General features: G+C 39.9%; 1 protein-coding gene across 1 annotated transcript; it reads left to right on the forward strand.

The window, feature by feature from the left end:
* The first annotated feature begins 275 nt into the window (after positions 1–275).
* Positions 276–21296, forward strand: SELENOT (selenoprotein T). The gene is made up of 6 exons (XM_080656215.1): positions 276–561; positions 10037–10147; positions 10698–10824; positions 15412–15499; positions 17785–17938; positions 18844–21296. The coding sequence occupies exons 1-5, from the start codon at positions 425–427 to the stop codon at positions 17907–17909; spliced, it is 588 nt and encodes a 195-aa protein (XP_080512341.1). The 5' UTR covers positions 276–424; the 3' UTR covers positions 17910–17938; positions 18844–21296.
* The last annotated feature ends 2002 nt before the right edge of the window (positions 21297–23298 follow it).

A 23298-nucleotide genomic window follows, 5' to 3' on the forward strand; every position in this document is an offset into this window, starting at 1 on the left:
AGTCCATAGTAAGGCACCCCTTATAACAGTTATGCATTCCGGTTATGAGGGCCTGGGCTTTCTCTTTTCTCTCCCACACTTGAATCAAGTCCAGTGAGAAACTGTGTGTAGAACCCAGGTGTGCCAGGAGCTACAATTAATAGGCTACTCGGACATCCCACCAGGTGATACTTGCCCTCCCTGCTTCTCTCTTTTCACCCCAGCGTCTTACGCACACAATCAAGATGGTGGTGCCGCACAGTGAAACAAGTCGTTCTCCCTCCCGGCGCATGCGCAGGAATCGGGCAGCGCAGGCGCATTCCTGCCTTCCTCCCCGAATTTGGCGGACCGCGCCTGCGCTGTGGGAGCTGCTCCCGGCTCCTGCTGGGCCTTGGCTGGCTGCAGTCTTAGACTGAGTGCGGCTGAAGTGGCTGGCTCGAGTAAGATGAGGCCTCTGCTATTACTCCTGGTGGCGGCGTCCGCGCTGGTCCGGAGCGATGCTTCGACCAACCTGGGCGGCGTGCCTAGCAAGAGATTAAAGATGCAGTACGCCACTGGCCCGCTGCTCAAGTTCCAGATTTGGTGAGTACGTGCGTCGCCCCGCAGCGCCTCTGCTCGGTGTCTCTCGCTACGCGAGTCCCCGGCTTCGCGGCCTAGCGGGCTGACCCTCCCCTGCATGGGAAGATCAGCGCCAGCAGCCTTCCTCAGCCTGCCTTCCCCGGGGTCCTTCCCAGGACGGCCAAGCCTCCCTCCTTCTCTCCAAGCACAACTGCTCACTTCCATTTTGGTTCCTAGAATGGTGGGAATGCGGAAGGGAGGGCATGAGAAGGTTAGATACTGAAAGGCGAGGACGTGGGGACACTTGTCAGTACCGAGGACTGGTCGGCGGGGTCCCGCCAATGGCGGCCCCTGCTGCCTGCGGAGCTGGGCATGAGTCGGCGCGGTGTTGGCTGAGGCGCTCCTAGCGCTCGCCACCCAGTTCTCTTCCTCTGCCTTTTCCCAGGGTTATGCCAGGCAGCCTTATTGCCCCGCGAGGTGAAGGTTAATTCGGGTCGTTGGAGGGGACCTGCGAGTGATAGATGCCTTTTACCTGCCGGAGTTCTGGAGTGAGGGAGTAGAGCTCCTGACAGCCGGAGGGCGTGGAGCGGGCGGGGAGGCCGATTCTCAGTTTGCAATTTCCAAAGTGTGAAAAAGCAGTACATTGCTCTTCTGACAACCGTTCTCTCCGGGACAACTGGATCATCACCCTCATTTTCCCGGACCCGCTTCCAAAGAGTTGCCTTTGTACCTTTCAGGTTTTCTCTTGTGCATTCAGAGAAATAGAAAACAACAACAACAACAACAACAAAAAAACAACCAATCCCAGCAGTTTTCGACATTGTACTTTAAGTGATTTTGCTGTTACCAAGTTATGTATTAGAAGCAGAGCAGTAATGCAGTATAATATGGTAAATGGGGTTGGAGGTTTGAAAGACTCATATTAAATAAACAAATAAAAATTGTAAAAACGCAGAAATTAGAATCCTGTATCGTAAAAAGGTGACTTCTTTTTGAAAATATATTTTATTGATTTTTTATAGAGAGGAAGGGAGAAGGAGAGTTAGAAACATCGATGAGAGAAACATCGATCAGCTGCCTCCTGCACAGTCCCTACTGGGGATGTGCCTGCAACCAAGGTACATGCCCTTGACCGGAATCGAACCTGGGACCCCTTGAGTCCACAGGCCGATGCTCTATCCACTGAGCCAAACGGGTCAGGGCTCATTTGAACTTTTGATACTTAATTTTTGTTTCTTTTTTTGCCGTAAGAACAAACTTGTCCCAAAAGTCTAATAAGAGTTTTCATTTGCAGTCACCCTGAGCATATTAAATACAAAAGTGCTTTAGGTTTGTTTTTTGTTTTTCATGGCTAACTAAGGACTTTATTTTAAACAAAAATTTAAAAATTGAGAGCTATTTCTCTGGGTGTGGGAAGGTATCAGGGCAAGGAATTCCCTGTGGCTAGGCCAATACCTTCATGTAGGGCAGTGGTTGTGATAATCCTTCCTGGCCCCTGTGATGGGAACGTTAGTAAGTGCAGAACCCTATGTGAGAGCCTACCTGCCAAGGGGAACAGTCTAGGACTGAGGCTAGGAGTCAGTCCCTGGGAGGGAACAGGCAGGCAGCGAGCGGCATGGCCTAGCAGGGGTGGGCAAACTTTTTGACTCGAGGGCCACAATGGGTTCTTAAACTGGACCGGAGGGCTGGAACAAAAGCATGGATGGAGTGTTTGTGTGAACTAATATAAATTCAAAGTAAAGGAGTGGAGGGGAGAGCAAGAGAACCCTCCGCTCTTTCGGCTCTGCGGGCCGGATAGAACAGCCGAACGGGCCGAATCCAGCCCGCGGGGCGTAGTTTGCCCACGGCTGGAAGGTGAACCACAGGATCAAGTCATGGCCTAAGGTGAACAACAGGATCAAGTCGTCAGTACCAAGATCCCACTCTTCCCCCGCTTCCTGGGATCTAGAATAGATTAACAAGATGGCCTGTGGAAAGAACCTCTCAGACCCTGGCGAGAAGAAAGGCCTGGTGCCCTCACATTTGTCACCTTTCTTCGCTGGGGGGCAGTGAGTCCTGGAGTTTGTCAGGTGTTAATACTGGACCCCACAACTGGCTCTCCCCTGGCAAGCTCTACAGTCACCACGTGATCCTGTGTGTGTGTGTTTTTAAATATGTAGATGAGAAATAACTATTCATTTCCCTATCAAATACAAGTAAATTTAGCTTGTTTATTACCCCCCCTGCCCCCCAGAGATTAATCTGTATATAGTAAGATGAATATTGGTTTTGTTGGAATCTTTTGGACATTCATTTGCAAGATCGTTTGGGAAAGGAGGACGCTAAGACAATTGAGGATAAATATGTGAAAATTCTTTTAATTCTATTTGAAATCTGAGTGCTGTAAAATGCAGTCATTCACTAATCACCACTGTTAGCAAAAGATAACTAATTTTTACCTTCCTTTCAGTTGCTTTTTTCCCCTTATTTTATATTTCTTGAGTATTTTAACTTTAGTTCAATAGATCATCTGTTAATTGTACACATTTGTAATTGCTAATAGAACAAAAGAGTAATACAACACACAAATGGAATTGAAGGGAGAAAGATCATTGTGCAAAATAGCTTAAAACAAACTTTCCTATTCTATGATCAATATTTTTTCAATAAATAATTGTTCAAGCCGAAACCGGTTTGGCTCAGTGGATAGAGTGTCGGCCTGCGGACTGAAGGGTCCCGGGTTCGATTCCGGTCAAGGGCATGTACCTTGGTTGCGGGCACATCCTCAGTGGGAGGTGTGCAGGAGGCAGCTGATCGATGTTTCTCTCTCATCGATGTTTCTAGCTCTCTATCCCTCTCCCTTCCTCTCTGTAAAATATCAATAAAATATATTTTTTAAAAAAAAGATTGATTTTTTTTTTAAAAAAAAATAATTGTTCAATACTTGCTTGTGCCAGGAACAAACAATTGGTATATCTCACATGATGTTTACTTTACTCTCTCCCCTCTTTCCCCTTCCTTCCCACTCTTCTCTGAATATCAATGGAAAAAATATCCTGGGGTAAGGATTAAAAACAACAACAAAAAAGAATAAGAAGAAGAAAAGGGAAAAGTGGGTTGGTTGGCACCATGAATTAGGAGACTGAAAAACATGACAGACTTTAAAAAGCACAGAATCTATTTGAAATAGCATGGACAAAGGATTTTTCTGTATTTCCTAAATTTTCTTTCTATTCATTATACACAAATCACCTAATTTATATGCAAGTTCTTTTAGAAAAGTATTGTGAAAAATATTTTAGATTGAGCAGTTGCAAAAGTTGACTCCATAAGTAAGATATTTCATATTACTAGATTTGCAAAGTGATTAGGACTTAACTTTAAGATTTTTTTCAAAGTTTAAATTTACTTTTTAAGGACCTTTGGCCCAGGGGCAGAAGGACTGGGCAGCTATTGCAACATTTTTAGCATGTTTAGATACTTATTTGTTGGTTGTATACTGGAAGTCATAGTTTTATTCACTGTCCCAAAAAGAATGGAATAACTTGAAAGATATGGGTATGATAGTTGCTATGGAATGACTACTGCTCCTTACCATGTATTTTTGCCTTTAATTTAACATTTGCCCATCTCAATAAACACTATGTATGTTTTATATCCTGTCAGCAGTCTTGATTGCTATTTCAAAATAGAAAAATTGTTTTGAGCCCAGCCAGCATGGCTCAGTGGTGGAGTGTCGACCTATGAACCAGGAGGTCAGAGCACATGCCTGGGTCGATCTCCAGTGATGGGTGTGCAGGAGGCAGCCAATCAGTGATTCTCATTATTGATATTTCTACCTATCCCTCTTCTTTCCTCTCTGAAATCAATAGAAAAATATTTTTTAAAAAAGAAAAAATTATTTTGAGGAAAACAATTATATAGGAAAAAAGTTCCTTGGTTTTTCTTTATGAGTCTGAAGGCAAATATAGAGAATAAAGTTTACTTATGTATAAAAATATGGTGTTTTTTGTTTGTCTTATAAACTTCATTTTTCAAAATAAGAAAGTTACAGTTTTAAAGTCTTTTTTTTGAATTTCAAGGTTATGGGCTAGTTTCATCTGGAGTTTGGTGCAAAGATCTGAGACATGGGACTGGGAGAACCGAGGATAGAGTCAGGCTTCTGATCCCAGTAGCCAGAAAAATGGGTAACTAGTAGGAATCTACCAATAGTGTTGTCTGCACATAGACACTACTCTCTAGCTGGGGCTCTTAGGCTTGCTTCCCTTGGTGAAGGATTGGAACTCCTAGAGCAAATGTGACCCACAGGCTTAGGTCTCCTTGAGGGAGAGTCTATGTCTTCACCATGGAAGAACCTCAGAGATCTCTGCCACCAGGAGGCCAACTATATGAGCAATTGACTGTGGCATTGTGGTCAAAGAGAACTTACTTCCTGGACACAGGGAAGGATAGCTCTTGTATTATCTGATAGTTCTATTGGGATCTAGTGGAAGTGGCCTAGGATCTCATGTCATGAAGTCTGTATTCTAGTCTCAGCCATAACTAAGGTTACTCACCACTACCTACCCACTGCCTCATATAATGCTTGACACATAGTGGGCATTCAATAAATATTTGAGTGAATTAATAAATGATACATGGATGTATAACCATGGAAAAGTCACTTGATCTCTCTGGGCTTCATGTTTTTCCGTTCATCTATTAAAAAAGAGTTTCAACTCAATTAGGTCTCTAGTTCTGAAAATACTGCATTAAAAGTTAGATACTGTTATTTTAAATAATCAACTTCATTGTAAACACCAATGCAAACTTGGGCATTGAACTCAGGTGGCATTTCTTGGTTTCAAGGTAGATAGTTACCTGGGTAATCTAGATTATTTGTATAATAGAAGCATCATTAAAATTTCGTACAGAAAAAACAGTTGTGGCAAAATAAAATATTTGGTGAATCTAAGAACAGTAATAAGAAAATATTAGATAAGGTGAATGCTTAGTTAAGATAAGGTATCTAGTCTAGAGATTTATAAGTTCTTTTGAGAACTTAGCTATGGAGATTTGTCTCCCTTTGAAAAAATTTCTTTTTAGTGACACAATCTTTCATGAAATTTTTATTCTAAATATAGAGGAAGTATTAATTGTTAAGAAAGACTGAACTTCTCACTTTTTTAAAAGTGAGTTTTTTTAAGTTGAGATCTATTGATAGTTGGACTGTCTCACCCTGTCAGATGCCCTTTTCTTGGGTTGATGATGATGATTGGCATTTTTCATTGATGACAGTGTAATTAAAAAAGCTGTCTGCCCTAACCGGTTTGGCTCAGTGGATAGAGCGTCGGCCTGCGGACTGAGGGGTCCCGGGTTCGATTCCGGTCAAGGGCATGTACCTTGGTTGCAGGCACGTCCCCAGTAGGGGGTGTGCAGGAGGCAGCTGATCGATGTCTCTCTTTCATCGATGTTTCTAACTCTCTATCCCTCTCCCTTCCTCTCTGTAAAAAATCAATAAAATATATAAAAATAAATAAATAAATAAAACACCAGCAATTAAAAAAAAAAGCTGTCATCTGAGGTTTTATTCTACTATAACTTAATTGCTAATTATCCTGCTTTCTCTGTACCAAGTGGTATCTTCATTGCTTTATATTTATGTGTTCCTTAATTTAGAACTTAATGTATTTAATTACTTAACAATCTTACCTGAATTTGTAAGCTCTTCTGTTGATATGATGATACCATCTGCCTTCCCCTTCCCAGTTTTACTGAAGTGTAATTGACAAATAGAAATTGTATATACTGAAGGCGATGATTTGATATACATATACAAGGTATGTTGTGAAACACTACAAAAGGTTAGTTAACACATCATCATCTCACATAATTATCTTCGTTGTGGTGAGAACATTTAATACCTATTCTTAGCATCTTTCAAGTGTACAGTACAGTATTGTTCATAATAGTCATCACGCTGTGCATTTGATACCCAGAATTTATTTATTTTAAAACTGGAAGTTTTCATCCTTTCACCAGCATCTCCCCATTTTCCCAACCTCCACTACCTGGCCACCACCAGTCTACTCTCTGTCTATGAGTTCAACTTTTTATCTTTTTTAGAAATATTTTTATCGATTTCAGAGAGGAAGGGAGAGGAGAGAGAGAGAAACATCAGTGATGAGAGGGAATTCATGGATTGGCTGCCCCCTGCACACACGCTACTGGGGACCAAGCCGGCCACCCAGGCGTGTGCCCTGACAAGGACTCAAACTGTGACCTGGTTCATAGGTTGATGCTCAACCACTGAGCCACACTGATTGGGCGAGTTCAACTTTTTGTAGATCATACTTATATGTGAAATCTATAATAATCGTGTTTCTCTAACTTAATTCACTTAGCATAATGTGGTCAAGGTCCATCCGTGTTATGCCAAATGGCAGTGTTTCCTTTTTCTTTGGCTGAATAATATTTCATTGTATCATATGTACCATGTTTTTTAAAAAATATTTTTTTTTTATTGATTTCAGAGAGGAAGGGAGAGGGAGAGAGAGATAGAAACATCAGTGGATCAAGCCCACAATCGGACATGTACCCTGCCCAGGAATCAAACAGTGACCTCCTGGTTTGTAGATTGATGTTCAACCACTGAGCCAATGGGCTGGGCCTGTGCCATGTTTTCATTCATTCATTCATTCATTCATTGGGCATGGTTGTTTCCATGTCTTGGCTATTGTAAATAATGCTGCAATGAATATGGGGGTGCAAATATTTCTTAGAGATAGTGATTTAATTTATTTCAAATATATACCCAGAAGTGAGGTGGCTTGTTCAAATGGTAGTTCTATTTTTAATATTTTAAGGAACCTATGTACTGTTTTGTAGTGGCTGCACCAGTTTACATTCCCACTAATAGTGTACAGGGTTTCCTTTTCTCCATGTCCTTTCCAAACTTATCTCCTCGTTATTGATGATAGACATCCTAGCAGGTGTGATGTGCTATCTCATTGTGGTTTTGATTTGCATTTCCCTTGTATTTAGTGATATTAAGCACCTTTTCATGTACATGTTGGCCGTTTATTCAAGTCCTTTGTCCATTTTTTAAAAAAATCCTCACTTTGAGGTTATGTTTTATTGATTTGAGAGAGAGAGAAAGAGAACGAGAAAGAGAACCATCGATGTAAGAGAGTAACATTGATCAGTTGCCTCCTGTATGCACCTGATCTGTATTGAACCCGAAACTTAGGTATGTGCCCTGATTGGGAATCAAACCCACAACCTTTTGGTGTACAGGACGACACGCCAACCAACTGAGCCACCCGACCAGGGCCTTTTTCCTAATTTTTTGGTTATTGAGTTGTATGATCCTTACATATTTTAGATATTTACCTCTTATCAGATAATTTGAAAATATTTTCTCCTGTAGGTTGCCATTTCATTTTGTTGATGGATTCCTTTGCTGTGCAGAAGCTTTTTAGTTTGATGTAGTCCCACTTGTTTATTTTTGCTTTTGATGCCTTTGCTTTGGTGTCAAATCCAAATAATAATTGCCAGGACTGTTGTCAAGGAGCTTTCCCTCCTATGTTTTCTTTTTAGAATTTTATTATTTCAGGTCTTTAGTTCATTTTGAGTTGATTTTTGTGTATGATATAAGGTAGTGATCCAGTTTCATTCTTTGCATGTGGCTGTCCAGTTTTCTCAATACCATTATTTGAAGAGACTGTCCTTTCCCCATTGAATGTTCTTAGCTTCTTTGTTTTAAATTAGTTGACCATACATGGGTTTATTTGTTGGCTCTCTGTTCTGTCTCCATTGATCTGTGTGTCTGTTTTTTGTTTTTTGTTGTTGTTGTTGTTAATCCTCACCCCAGGATATTTTTCCATTGGTTTTTAGGGAGAGTGGAAGGGAAAAGGAGAGACACAGAGAGAGAAACATCGGTGTGAGAGAGACACATCTATTGGTTGCCTCCCGCATGCACCCTGACCAGGGCCAGGGATCCAGCCTGCAACTGAGATACATGCCTTGGATCAGAATAGAACCTGGGACCCTTCAGTCTGTGGGCCAATGCTCTATCCATAGACCCAAACTGGTTAGAGCTGTGTGTTTTTATGCAACAACCACACTGGTTTTTTTTTTGTGTGTGTGTTTTTAATATTTTTAAATTTGAGAGTATATTTATTAAAGTTGGGGACAGTGAAACAAGGAAGGGCTTAGGGCAGAAGAAGCAAGAGGAGACAGCCTGGGTGGGGCTGCTTTAGCTCACTGAGAAATAAGTCACAGTGAAAAGAAATGCGCCAAGGCGGGACTGCTGTCATCTCATTGAAAAATTAGAGAAAAGGCAGCCTTGGAGACAGGTTCAGGGGGTTAGCTTGGGAGGAGCTGCTCCTGCCCATTGCTCTTGGTTGCAAGTCTCTTGGGGACCCTTAGAATTTAGGAGATGCACACCTGTGAGGGAAGAAGAGGGGGAAGGGCAAGGTCCCAGGATGCATCTGGGAGGGAGAACGCACCAGTATCATACTGTTTTGATTACTCTGGCTTTGTAATATATTTTGAAATCAGGAAGTATGACGCCTCCAGCTTTATTCTTCTTTTTGAAGATTGTTTGGGCTATTTGGGGTCTTTTGTGGTTTCATAAAAATTTTAGGATTGTTCTATTTCTGTGAAAAATGCCATTGGAATTTTGGTAGGGATTGCATTGAATCTGTAGATTGCTTTGAGTAGTGTGGACATTTTAACCATATTAATTCTTCTGACCCATGAACATGAGATATCTTTTTATTTGTGTCTTCAATTGCTTTGATCAGTATACTTTTTTCCTCTCTTACATATGCACTGGTGGCATTCTTCCCCTTTTCTTGTCGGGGCAGCATATATCATATTCATAATCTAGTAGTTCAGAGATTTTAATGAAGTTGATGGGGTGCTGTTGACTTAATTTCTGGAGTAATGGTATAGATTACTATCATATTGTTGAAAATTATCTTCTCAATCTTTGTTAAATTTTAAAGTCAGAAGGGATCTAAAAGTTATTTAAGTTCCTCTTATTGTGATTAAGCAGGTATGTTTGCCCAGTTAGGGGCAGAAGGGGAATAAGAACCAGAGTTTCATGTCTCCTGAATTGGTATTTTTTTTAAGTTTCTTGTCCCCATTTTTGAAAGTTCCTATTTCAGATGAATAAGAGTTGTTTTTATTTCAGTGTTTATGTAGTCATTGATTTTTTAAAAAAGCCAAATTAATTAGAGAGCTCAAAGTACACTGACATATGTGAGTAGGTATTTGCTGTTGATCAACAGTAACCCAAATCTATAAAGTCTAATATATTAATGGAAGGGTTTACTTGAGGGTGAGGTAACTTAAATATGTGAAGTTTGTGGGGAAAAACCTCCCCATACCCATTATCCAGAATCAATCATTATTAATTTGTGACTGTTCTTGAGAAACACTTTTAATCTTGGTAATTTTAGGCTTTGTCTAACTGCAAAAGCAATCTAGGCATATTTTAAACCACTTAACAGGAAGCACTTTTGTTTTTCTGCAGTGTTTCCTGAGGTTATAGGCGGGTGTTTGAGGAGTACATGCGGGTTATTAGCCAGCGGTACCCAGACATCCGCATTGAAGGAGAGAATTACCTCCCTCAACCAATATATAGGTAAGTAAATTTTAGTGACTTGGGAGGAAAAGAATTTGACTTCATAAACTTTTGTGAAGTGGTTCAATTAACTTTCTTGGTTATTATTATTTCTTAGTTGGTTGTAACAAGACACAGAGAATACGGTCATAAAAAGCAAATTTAGAAGAATTTTTCTGTGGAAAGGAGAAGAGGAAAATCATTTTCTAGATGACAATTCTTCAAAAGATGTGTTTTTCTGTAATTGTTATTATGGAGATAGACCATGAACTCCCACATTTTTATAGTTAGTCAGTGGCATAAAATTCTATACTGTTAAAATAATAGTATTTTTTAAAGGCCAGTGCTATATAAGTAATCTTATAAGTGAATTTTTGATTGATTTAAAATATATAACATTTTTATTTTAAAACTATTCAATAAACTAGTCACTATCTTTTTCACTAGTTATAATTAATAACTTTTAAATTTGGTGTCTAGAAAATGTCTGTACACATACATTGGAGTTAATGAAATTTTGAAGTAAATGAGAATTTGCAGCTTCTGATGAATTTTTCTTTTCTCTTGATAGACACATAGCATCTTTCCTGTCAATCTTCAAACTAGTTTTAATAGGCTTAATAATTGTTGGCAAGGATCCTTTTGCTTTCTTTGGCATGCAAGCTCCTAGCATCTGGCAATGGGGCCAAGAAAATAAGGTATGTAAATTAATAGCTTTGACAACTGTAAGTTTTTAGGTTGTCACTGAATATGTTTTAATGAGTTTTCCTTTTTTTTAAAGTTCTTATTGCTGATTAACCTGTTTACATATATTTTTTCAATTTAAACCACTTTTTATCTCTGGGCAAGGCACTTAACCTCTTTTGGCTTTAGTTTTCATATTTATGTAAGAATGATTAAGTTTTTATTATTATTTGAAGGATAGGGAAATATTACTTAAGTAGAACCTGGACACAGTAATTTAAAACCTGATTTTGATTGTATAATTAGGCTAATCATATCCAGCAAAACATAATATATATATAATATATACATAATCTATATACATAAAAAACCAACATCAGGAACACTGGAATGACCGATCACTATGACACCCACTGTGGCCAGCAAACTGGCCCAATTGGGGGGTGGGACCAGCCGGCCAACCTCCCATGGCCCCTCCCCCCAGCCGGCCCCACCCCTGATCAGCTGCTTCCATCCTGATCGAGGGAGGGGCAGCTGGCCAAACCCCACCATGGCCCTTCCGCCCCACGACCCGCCGGCCCCACCCCTGATTGGCCCACCCACTCTGATTGTCCTGCAGCCCCGCCCCCGGCTGGCCAACCTCCTGCAGCTCCTTGCCCCAGCCAGCCCTGCCCCCGATAGGCTCCCCCACTCCGAACAGGGGCGGGGCCGGCTGGCCAATCTCCCACAGCCCCTCACCCGGTCTCTGACACCCCCATTGGCTCCCCCACCCCAATCGGAGGTGGGGCCCATCAGCCAATCACTCTCGGCCCCTCCCCCCAGACAGCCCAGCCCTGATCGGGCCCCAATTGGGGCGGCCGGCCGGCCAATCTCCCACTGTCTCTTCCGACAGGCCCGGACCCCACTCGTGCACAAATTCGTGCACTGGGCCTCTGGTCCTATATAATAAAAGCCTAATATGCTAAGTGTCCGGTCAACTGGTTGGCTGTTGTTCAACCAATCAAAGCATAATATGCTAATGATATGCTGCTCAACCGCTTGCTATGACATGCACTGACCACCAGGGGGCAGATGCTGCGACTAGTAGGTTAGCATGGTGCTGGGGTCTGGCTGATCGGGACTGAGCACTCCCTGGAGTACTCCCATGGTCCCTTCCCAGCTGGCCAACCTCCTGTGTCTCTCCCCAACCCTGATCGTGCACCAGTGGGGTCCCTCAGCCTGGTCTGCACCCTCTTGCAATCTGAGACCCCTCAGGGGATGCCGGAGAGCTAGTTTTTGCCCAATCCCACAGGCCAGCCCAAGGGACCCCACTGGTGCATGAATTTGTGCACTGGGCCTCTAGTATATACATAATGTATGCCTTTTATACCTACTGATATGAGTATTAATGATTTTAATGGTGTTAAAGAAGGGATTTTACTAAATTGTTCTTATCAAAACATACACACATACTCTGTTATTATTTGTCCTTTGAGTCTTCTGTTCATGGGGATTCTGTTTAGCAAATTACCTGAAACAATCAATATATGCATAAGACTTTGTGCTATTTCTTTTTTTCTTTGTAGGGTCCTGCCACAGCATACATTCTCTCTAGATCTCTTTCCATCTGTTTTATTTAAACTCTTATTTTCTGGAGGGTCTGCCTTTCTGCTGTAAGAAATGGGACTAAGTTTTATTTCTCTCTTGATGAGATTGCACAAGTTTCCTTCTAAGAAGTATTATTCTTTGGAGTCCTATGTGGTCTTGTTCTTTACTTCTAGATTGAGACTATCTTTAGCTGACTCCTGCTGTACAATTTTTCCTTAGGGAACCTCAGGTGCTACCTCTGCCTTATTATTAACAAAACATTGATTCTCATAGCATTAAGAATTAGAAGTTAAGTACTTATTGATAATATTTTGTTACATTTATTCTGTTGATTTCAAAATATTTTCAGTGCATTTTACTTCTATAGACATCTACTGTGGAAGATGAATGTACTTGACAGCTATAGCTTACATGACACTTCCTTGTGTGTTCTTCCCTGGACTTCTATTTCCAAATGCTAGGGTAACGTCTATGAAATCAAAACCACCTAGCTCAAGGGGAAGGAGGGCAGGGAAAACTCTTTCTCATCTGCTATGGACATTTTGAATTATTATTCTGAAACACCTTTCTGTGAATTGACATCCTCATTCATCCTTCTTTTAATCAGGTGATTTCATTAAATTAAAACCTCTCTGTCCATCAGGGAGCTTCTTGTATCTTTTGGAAGGGTAAAGATTTGCATTCGAAGGCAAATGAACATTATTTAATACTAGAGACCTGGTGCACGAATTCGTGCATGGGTGGGGTCCCTCAGCCTGGCTGGCGATTGGGGTGTCTTGCCCAGTCCCAATCGGGGCCTATTGCGGGTGGGGAGGGATTGCAGGAGGTTGGCCGGCAGGGGGGAATGGCCGTGGGAGGTTGGCCAGCTGGGAGGGAGGGGCCGCGGGAGGTTGGCCGGCCATGGGAGGTTGGCTGTGGGAGTGCACTGACCACCAGGGGGCAACTCCTGTGTTGAGCATTTTACCCCTGCTGGTCAGTGCGCGTTATAGCGACCAGTTGGCCGGTCGTTCCAGTCATTCAGTCGTAGCAGTCACTTATGCCTGTGCTTTCTTATCTACTTTTTTCTTAGTTTGTCTCTTGGGTTCATGGACCCAATTTAAACGTGTGTATGTGTGTGTGTGTGTGTGTGTATGTGTGTGTGTTTCCATTACAACAATTATTGGCCATCAGCAGGGTGTCTGAGAATTCAACTCAATTCTTACACTTATCTACCTGGAGGTAACATCAGATTCCACAGGTTAAGAATTCAGTCCAACAAGATATATCTCCTCCACCCTCCTCTCCCCCCATACACACATACACACTGTGGTATTCAGATGCTAGTTGCAAGCCCAGGTTGATACCTGTGCTTCTGATCAACTGGCTACAGAGTGGAGGTTCCCACAGCCACCTCCATGGGTTTGTTTAATTTGCTTGAGTGGCTCACAGAGCTCAAGAGACACATTTTACTTACTAGATTACTAGCTTATTGTAAAAGGATATCTCCGAAACAACCAGGTGGAAGAGATGAGTAGGGTAGATATATGGGAAGGGAGCATCCATGCCCTCTCCAGGCGTACCATTCTCCTTGCATATTTTTTCTTTTTCCTTTTGCATCCTATATAATAAAAGCCTAATATGCTAAGTGTCTGGTCGTCCATTCGGCTGTTCAACCAATCAAAGCGTAATATGCTAAGGCCACTCAACCGCTCGCTATGAAGTGCACTGACCACCAGGGGGCAGATGCTCAATGCAGGAGCTGCCCCCTGGTGGTTAGTGTGCTCCCACAGGGGGCATGCTGCGCCGCCAGAAGCCCTGAACTGGGCTTACAGGTGGTGAGCACAGTGGTGGTGGCGGGAGCCTCTCCTGCCTCCATGGCAGCACTAGGGATATCTGACTGATGGCTTAGGCCTGCTCCCTCCGAGGGCTCCTTAATTGCAAGAGGGCACAGGCCAGGCACTGGGCCTCTGGTCTTTACCTAAAGGTTCACCAACTTGGAAGCTCTTCAATCCAAGTCCTTTTGGGTTTTTGTGGAGACTTCATTACATAAGCATGATTAATTAAATCATTGGCAATTGGCAACTAATTTGGCCTCCCGTCCCTCTTCTTTTCCCTGAAACGGAAATGTCCAATGCTCTAATCACCTAGCTGGCTTTCCTCTTTCCTGGCAATCAGCTCCATCCTTAGGTACTGTTCAAAAATCACTTCATTAATATAAGAAAAGACACCTTTCCCATTCCCATCACCCTGGAAATTTCAAGGGTTTTTAGATGCTCTGTGCTATAACTTGGGAGGAAGACCAAATACATATTTCAGTTTGACTTAAAACGATTTGTTTGGAACATGGGCAGGTTGTATTGAAAACATGGAGTTGCTGATTGTTGCATCAGTAGTCTCTTGTGAATTCGTTTATCATATTATAAAAATGGTCAAATGAACCCTTCTTACACTGGTATTCTTTTGTTAAATTTACTAAGACTATTAAGCGATCTCTAGAAATTCTGCTTCTACATTATGAACATCCTATATAATAAAGAGCTAATATGCTAATAGTCATGACACCCTCACGCCGTAACGACCGATCAGCAGGAGGCTGCATGCGCAGCAGGTGTGGGTGGGCAGGGCTGCATGCGCGGTGAGGTGCACACGGGTGGGCGGGGACATGACATTGTGCCCCCCGCCAGTGGGGCTTGACGGGGGTGGGCCCATCCGAGTCTTGGTCTTGCCCAATGGGGGTGGGGCCAGCCGAGTCTAGGTCTCTTCCCTTTTAATGTTCACGAATTTCGTGCACCAGGCCACTAGTCATATATAAGTTCTTTAGCATGTGTGGAGCTGTGAATTAATATTGCATTTTTCTTTTTCTGTGTATGTTATTGAACATATGGGATAGCAGTAATAGTTTGTATAGAAACTTTTAAAATAGAATTAAAAATAGCAATTACCAAAAAAATGAGACTACTTAAAGGTTAATGTGTCTTAAGTTGTCATGCTGTTTTGATTTCATGCCTGTTGTACTTAATTATATTTTCTTTTAGGTCTATGCATGTATGATGGTTTTCTTCTTGAGCAACATGATTGAGAACCAGTGTATGTCAACAGGTGCATTTGAAATAACTTTGAATGGTGAGTTCTGAATAGTTTGCATTCTGTGATAAATTTTAGGTGATTTATAGTGAGCATCAGGCTCTTCTGGTTTTCATAATATGCTAAATCATCTCTTTATATGGACCTCATCCACTCACATGGCATTAAAATTACATCTGGCCTGGCCGGCATGGCTCAGTGGATTGAGTGTCGTCCCATGCAGCAAGTGTCTCTAGTCCGATTCCCAGTCAAGGCACATGCTCGGGTTGTGGGCTTGATCCCCAGAAGGGGGTGTGCAGGAGGCAGCCAATTGATGTGTCTCTATCATCGATATTTCTATCTTCTCTACCTCTCCCTTCCTCTCTCTCTAAAAAAGCAATAAAAACATATGTAAAAAAATAACATCTATATGATGACTCCTGAATGTATAGCTCTACAGAGTTCTAGATCTCTCTTCTAGATGCTACACCCAGAATCTTAAACTTCTATTCCCAAACTCTTGATTACTTCTGCTTCGTGTAATTCCTGTATATTCCAATTTGTTCTTTCCTTGGCATTTCTCATTTATTTAATGGCACTATTATCATTCTGCCCAATTGCCCATGTCAGAAACCTAGGGTAAAATCACTTTTGCCCTTACTCTCCGTACCCTAATAGATTACCAAGTCTTCTCACTTCCACTTTTTACATTTCTCAAAAATCAGTCCCCATCCTTAGGTCCTCCATCTCTTTATCTTCATTGGCACCACTCTAGTCTAAGCCACAATTATCTTATTCCCCTCTAATACATTCTCTAACCAGAGGTTAGCAAATATGGCCTATATTTCAAGATAACAATAGTTTTTATACATTCTAATTGTTTAAAAATATCACAGGAATATTTGTGATATACAGAAATTATATGAAATTCAAATTAGTGTTTATTCCTAAAGTTTTGAGTTTCATCAATGAAAAACATTTAGAAATTTAATTTTATCTCTCTAGTTATAAAAGTACCAATATAATATCCTTGATTTTGCCTCTTGATCCATAAAGCTGAAAATATTTACTGTCTGGCTTCTTATAGAAAAAATTGGCTGATACCTGCTCCAAATGGAGTGATTTTTAAAAAATGCATATTTCATCTTCTTGCTTCACTGCCTCAAATTCATTAACTGTCTTTACTTTGTTCTCAAGATAAAGACCAGAACATTTAACATGGATGGCAAAAAGGCCCTGTATGATGTAGCCTAGGGATCAGCAAACCAAGATTTTGTGGACCATATCTTAATGCTGCATGTTTTGTAAACAAAGTCTTATTGGAACACAGCCATGCCCATTCATATATGTATGCTTTCAGGCCACCAGGAGAGTTGAGTAGCTGTGACAGACTGTATACCTTTTTGAGCTGAAAATGCTTACTATCTGTCCCTTTGCAATTCGTTGATCTCTGACTTAGTTCCTGCCTACCTCTCCAGCCTCCCTTATACCACTCTTCTATATTTCACCTGTCACTTTCTTTCTTTTTTTTTTTTTTTTTTAATCCTCACCTGAGGATATTTTTTTCCATTGATTTCCTGAGAGAGTGCAAGGGAGGGAGGAGGGGGAGAGAGAGAAACATCGATGCGAGAGAGACACATCAATTGGCTGCCTCCCGTATGCGCTCCCATGGGGCCAGACAACCTGCAACTGAGATACACACCCTTGACCTGAATTGAACCCATGACACTTTGTTCCTCAGGCTGATGCTCGAACCACTGGATACAACTGGCTAGGGCTCAGTTCTCACTTCTAATTATAATCTCTCCTTTTAATAATAGTAGGTGCGCCGTAGCCAGGTTGGCTCAGTGGATAGAATGTCAGCCTGAGGACCAAAGGGTCCTGGGTTTGATTCTGGTCAAGGGCATGTATCTTGGTTGCAGGTTCCTCCCTCGCCCAGGCCCAGGTTGGAGCTCATGCAGGAGGCAACCAATCGATGTGTTTTTCTCACATCAATGTTTCTCTTTTCCTCTCTCTTCTACTCCCTAAAAATCAATGAAAAAATATCCTCAGGTGAGGATTAATCAAACAAAGTAAATGCAATGCCTCCTTTCCAGCCTCTCAGGTCTCCCTCTCATAGCATCTTCTAGTTTTAATTCTTAGTACACAATTGTGATTTTGTAGCTATTTGTATAGTTTTTTTCAGTTCTCCTACTAGAATGTAAATTCCTTAAGAGCAAGAAGCCTAATTCTTTTGCTCACATTTTTATTCTTAGCTGTGTACATAGACAATAAATATTTGTAGAATGAATGTTTATTACAGAATCATGTTTAATTTTGAGGGCTGGTACAATTTATTTTTATAGATGTACCTGTATGGTCTAAGCTGGAATCTGGTCACCTTCCATCCATGCAACAGCTTGTTCAAATTCTTGACAATGAAATGAAGCTCAATGTCCGTATGGATTCAATCCCACATCATCGATCATAGCCCCACCTATCAGCACTGAAAACTCTTTTGTAAGTTAAAAATATAAGTACTATGTATAGATATTAGTTTATTCGCATCAGGAATAAGTAAGATACTAGATATTACATATATTATCACTTAGGTTTCCATCTTGGGATTTAACAGATGGATGTTTTCTTCATTAAAATTTAGAAAGAGATCAAATAAGATTGTATTAAGTTATCTTCAAGGCTTAATAATTGGGCTTATAATATTGTTTTTGACTATGAACTTCTAATGGCCAGAATTGATATATTATACTATTTGTTTATTTATATATATATATATATATATATATATATATATATATATATATATATATATATACATATATATATATATATATATATTAGAGGCCTGGTGCACGAAATTCATGCACAGATGGGGTCTGTAGGCCTGGCTGGCAATCAGGGTCTTTCGGGGCTGTCTCACCCAGTCCCAATCGGGGACAGGCCAGCCGGGGCCTGCCGGCTGCTGGACTAGGGGGAGGGATTGGAGGGAGGGATGGCAGGAGGGACCGGGGAAGGTTGGCTGGCCATGGGAGGTTGGCTGTGGGAATGCACTGACCACCAGGGGGCAACTCCTGCATTGAACGTCTGCCCCCTGGTGGTCAGTGCACATCATAGCAACTGGTCGACCAGTTCTGGTTCGGTCATAACAGTCGCTTAGGCATATATATATATATATATATATATATACACACAGATTCTCTCCCTACCTTCAAATAACTAGTTCCTAAGGAAATAAAAATTCTTTTACTATGCTCAAGATAGAGAATTTATAAGCAAATATGTGTGAATGTGGAGAGGTATTATCTTTTGCTTAGCAGAGATGTTCTCAGTTCTTTTCTGATCAAGAAGTTGATTTTACGAGTGAAGTTTGAAATAAAATATTCTTTTTCTTATATGTCTTTCAGACATTACGGGATTTTTGCAAGAGCAGCGTGACTGACATTATGAAGGCCTGTACTGAAGACAGCAAACTGTTAGTACAGACCAGATGTTTCTTAGCAGGCTCGTTGTACCTCTTGGAAAACCTCAATGCAAGACAGTTTTTAGTGCTGGCACATTTTGGAATTCTGCACATTCGTGGAGTGCAATAATACTGTATAGTAATTTTTCTCCTCCCAATCCAATGAGTTAATAGTTTTCTAAAAATGTCAACATTACTACTTGTACCATTTTTCCTTAGTCATATTTGAAAAAATTGCAAAATGAGTTAGAATTTGATTTTTTTTTCAAGGATGTCTGTTAAATCTGTTGTGATTTTATATGAATTTTCCTTTTTTATTGTTTAGAATTGATCTTTTTGGGAATAAGCTGAAGTTCTCACTTTATAAGAGTTTATCAGACATCTCTAATTTGGTCATGTCCTACTTATATAGGTTTCAAAATACTGCAGATTTTGAACAGTACATTATACAAAATTATGGGGGGGAGATCCTATATGCAAAGTTCTCTAACAGTTTGTGTGTTTGTATGTGCGCACATGCGTGTGAACACCAGAGAAACGACTAAAAGACCAACTGCTTTTAAAATCCTGTTATAGTTCAAGTGTCTTGCCTTGACCAATCTAATGAATTGATTAACTGGGCCTTTATACTAAACTCAATAAAAAGTAAGCAGATATAAATTAAATAAAAACTTTGAATTTATTGCCCAGTGTACCTGTTAACATTGTATTTAACCGTCGTCTGTTTAAATTTTTGTTTTTGACTTACAGATAATTTCATTAGGGATTTAGATTCACAACAAATAATAGATCACTTACCATTTTTTAGGGTAATTGAAACTCGTCTCACTAAAGAAAGTTTAGTTGAACTTCTTTACAACATTAATATTAGATGAATGGAGATCACTTGTCTAATTTAACTTGCCTAACATACCAGAATTTTATTTGAGGGACAAAATTGAAAATTTTTTTATTCAGTGAGTTTAATATCTTTTCAGAGTTCTAAAAAGATTGTAAGAGTAATTTAGCAGAAGTAGGATCATGATGTAGAAAAAAGGTCATATAGCAACAGTCATACTGCAGCCTCCATATAGGAATAAAAGTGCTAGTGGAAGTAAAGGGATTTATGGAAAAGTTCGGAGATGATTCAACATTGGGTCCCCCAAACAAACACTTAGTACAACTGTATACTTTGTCATTGAATATTTGCTGAATGCATGTCTGGTAATGATCATGATGTGACAGCCTCAAGGTGGAACATGGTGACAGGAAGTTAGCCTGCAGAAAATTGATTAAAATGGCTTATCCTTTTCATTAAGACTGCAGACTGTTAACCTAATTTCATACAATTTAACCTGGGGGTTTACAGATTTTTATTTTTCGGGTGTAATAACATTTTGTTATCTTCAACTAGGGCTAAAACCTTGTTAACTTGATTTGTACCAGCTCAAACTTCCTATCTTCTGCAAGTTGAACACACTGCTGAGTGTGTCCAGGGTCTTTCTTCAGCTGATGGACATTCCACTAGTGACAGTTAATCTTTTGGTATTCATACCTTTCAACTTGGAGCCTTGGAAATGATCCCATGTACTATATCTGGCAGGTCAATCATGAAGAAACCGAAGATTTGATTAACTTTTTCCATGTTTGCCCTGGGTGGATAAATTGTCTTTTAGAGAATAACTTTAGGTAGCTTACACTTTGATAAAACTCAGCTATTTTGTTGATATTCATCTCAATATTGTTTTATCTTTGGCCATATTTAAATCTAGGATTTAATGGAGTTTTAGTGAAAATGGAAAGAATGACTATGAAAAGACTAATTTAAGGGAAAAGGGAAAGTTTAAATGAAGCTATTTATAATATAGTTTTATTCCTAACATTTCAGAATTTTAATTGCTTGCAAATTTGTGTGGCTCTATAGTTTATAAATGTCTATGTACTATATTAATTAGAAGACCATAGAACATGGCAGCAGGTTTGCTAATGTTATTGGGGTTTTTACCACAGCTACTATTGTGGCAGAAATTATTTGTTAGATTAATAAAAAAAGTTGGCAAAACATGGCTTTATACCTCAATATCAAGATGTGCAAGACAAATATGTTTTCAAAATATACATGTGGTATTTACTTATGGCACTAACAACAACAGCAGTTAATCAGCCTTTACCACTATCAAAATAAAACAGGATCCTAATGGCAATTCTTATTTTGAATGTTTTTAGTTGGGACTTTGTTGGCATTTTATCATTGTCATAATTTTAAATTTAGATTTAAAAATAGCCTACAGAATTTTAAAGCATGATTTGATATTTAATTTTAAAGCTTTTAAAAAATCTTATGAGAGAAATCTGAGGGACTGTAAAGTTTGGGGCTTACCTCTCAAACATTGTGAAAATAAACTTTTATTAAGCTCATGTGAAAGGAACTCCTCCATTGTGTAATTAAATCTATGCTAGAGCACTTTATATGTTAACTGTATTTGGAAAACTTTCTGTTGTAAAAATTTCTGTCCTCAAATAATGTTTCCTTTATAATGACTTCTTTTTTTGTTTGTTCGTTTTGTTTTTGTTAATCCTCACCCAAGGATATTTTTCCCATTGATTTTTTTTAGGAAGAGTGGAAGAGAGGGGGGAGGACAGAGAGAAACATCGATGTGAGAGAAATGCATAGATTGGTTGCCTCCTGCACGAGCCCAACCAGGGCCCAGGCTGGGGAGGGGCCTGCAACCAAGGTACGTGCTCTTGACCGGAATCAAACCCGGGACCCATTGGTCCGCAGGCTGACTATCCACTGAGCCAAACCGGCTAGGGCTATAATAACTTCTTAAACCAACCAGTGCTAACCCAAAGTCTGGCACTCAACTCCTACCACTCTTGGATCTTAAAACTGCTTCCTCAGTCTGCAGACCACTGTGCTTCAGTGTTGCTTAGCTGTCATCAGCTCTGGTGGCTTCTGTGCTGGGGGTGGAACAAAAAGGAGCCATTGCTCATCTTTACCCCCAACCTCCACAATTCCTGAGAAAGTCATACTATCATCTCTAAATCTGGAGAGAAATAAAATGAGGGTGTTTTCCTCTTGACTGGTATAGACAATTTAATAGTTCCAGAAGAGAGAACAAAGTTCAGATATTTTTAAAAATTTCAGCCGAGGTTTTTTTCTTCACAGTCCCTGGCTCTTTTTCTCTTGGCCCAGAGAAGCAAATAAAAATAGATCTAGCTCTGAACAGGATCCTGAAGAAAAATATAAACTGGTCTCACCTACTGTGGGATGAATCTTATGTCATCCACTCTCAGTCAAGACTTAATAGAATCTCTTCTGTTGCCTAGATTAAGCAGGAACAAGATAAAAGAAAACAGTGTGGTAACTGTAAGCATACTCCAGCAAGCAGTGGTTTTAAAAATTGAGTGTGCCTAAAAATCATTAGTACAAATCCCTGGATCCCATCCTTAGAGATGTTGATTCAGTTGGTCTGAAATAGGACCCGATAATTTGCATTTCAACCAAGCTTCCTGATAGTGTGGATGTTCTCAGTCTGTGGTCCACCTGAGGAGCACTGTACAACAGAGAACACCAGACTTAGGACTCACCTGGAAGAAAATGTAGTTCATGGGACAGAAGGAAATTTTGTACATTTGCTTTCATGTTTCTAGAATAACTTAAGAACAAGAATTCAATAAAATTGGAACTCAAAAGAGAGAATCAGATGAGAGGAAGAGTGTTTCTTTTTTTAATGTATTTTAAAAAATTTCAATTACAGTTGACATTTTATATTATTTGATTTCAGGTAAGATTTTTTTTTATTTTTTATTGAATTTATTGGGGTGACACTGGTTAATAAAATTATATAGGTTTCAGGTGTATAATTCTATAATACATCATCTGTATATTGTATTGTGTGTGCACCACCCCAAGCTAAGTCTCCTTCTATCACATATTATGTTTCTAAGGAAACAAGTTGAGGACTATATTGTTCCAATTTATGTGACATGTTTTTTAACCTTTGGTTAGTATTTTGGATCTTTTTGGATGGATGTTTTAAAAGGAAATGTTAAATCTTTGAGTAAAATAACTGGTGTGAATTGCTAGATTTTCTAGAGTAAAGCAGGTAACATGTTTGCATTATGCTTATATTTTATAATGATAACTGATCTTTATATTCACATAAAACAGATCTTTAAATTTGTAATAGTTTTAAGTAGATAAATTGCATACTTCTTATTTTATTGTAGTAATCATGATAGAGCTCTAAATTACTAGGGAAAGCCAATCTGAGCTTAATTATTAACCCCCTCCCACACACAAAGGATTTATTGATTCATGTCACTGAAAAATCCAATGTAGAATTGGCATCAGGGATTCAAATGTGATTATCAGAACTCTTTATCTAAGTGGAGCTAGGATGGATGGGGGAGAAAT

Source organism: Plecotus auritus (assembly GCF_963455305.1).
Source record: "Plecotus auritus genome assembly, chromosome: 2".
Taxonomy (NCBI): domain Eukaryota; kingdom Metazoa; phylum Chordata; class Mammalia; order Chiroptera; family Vespertilionidae; genus Plecotus; species Plecotus auritus.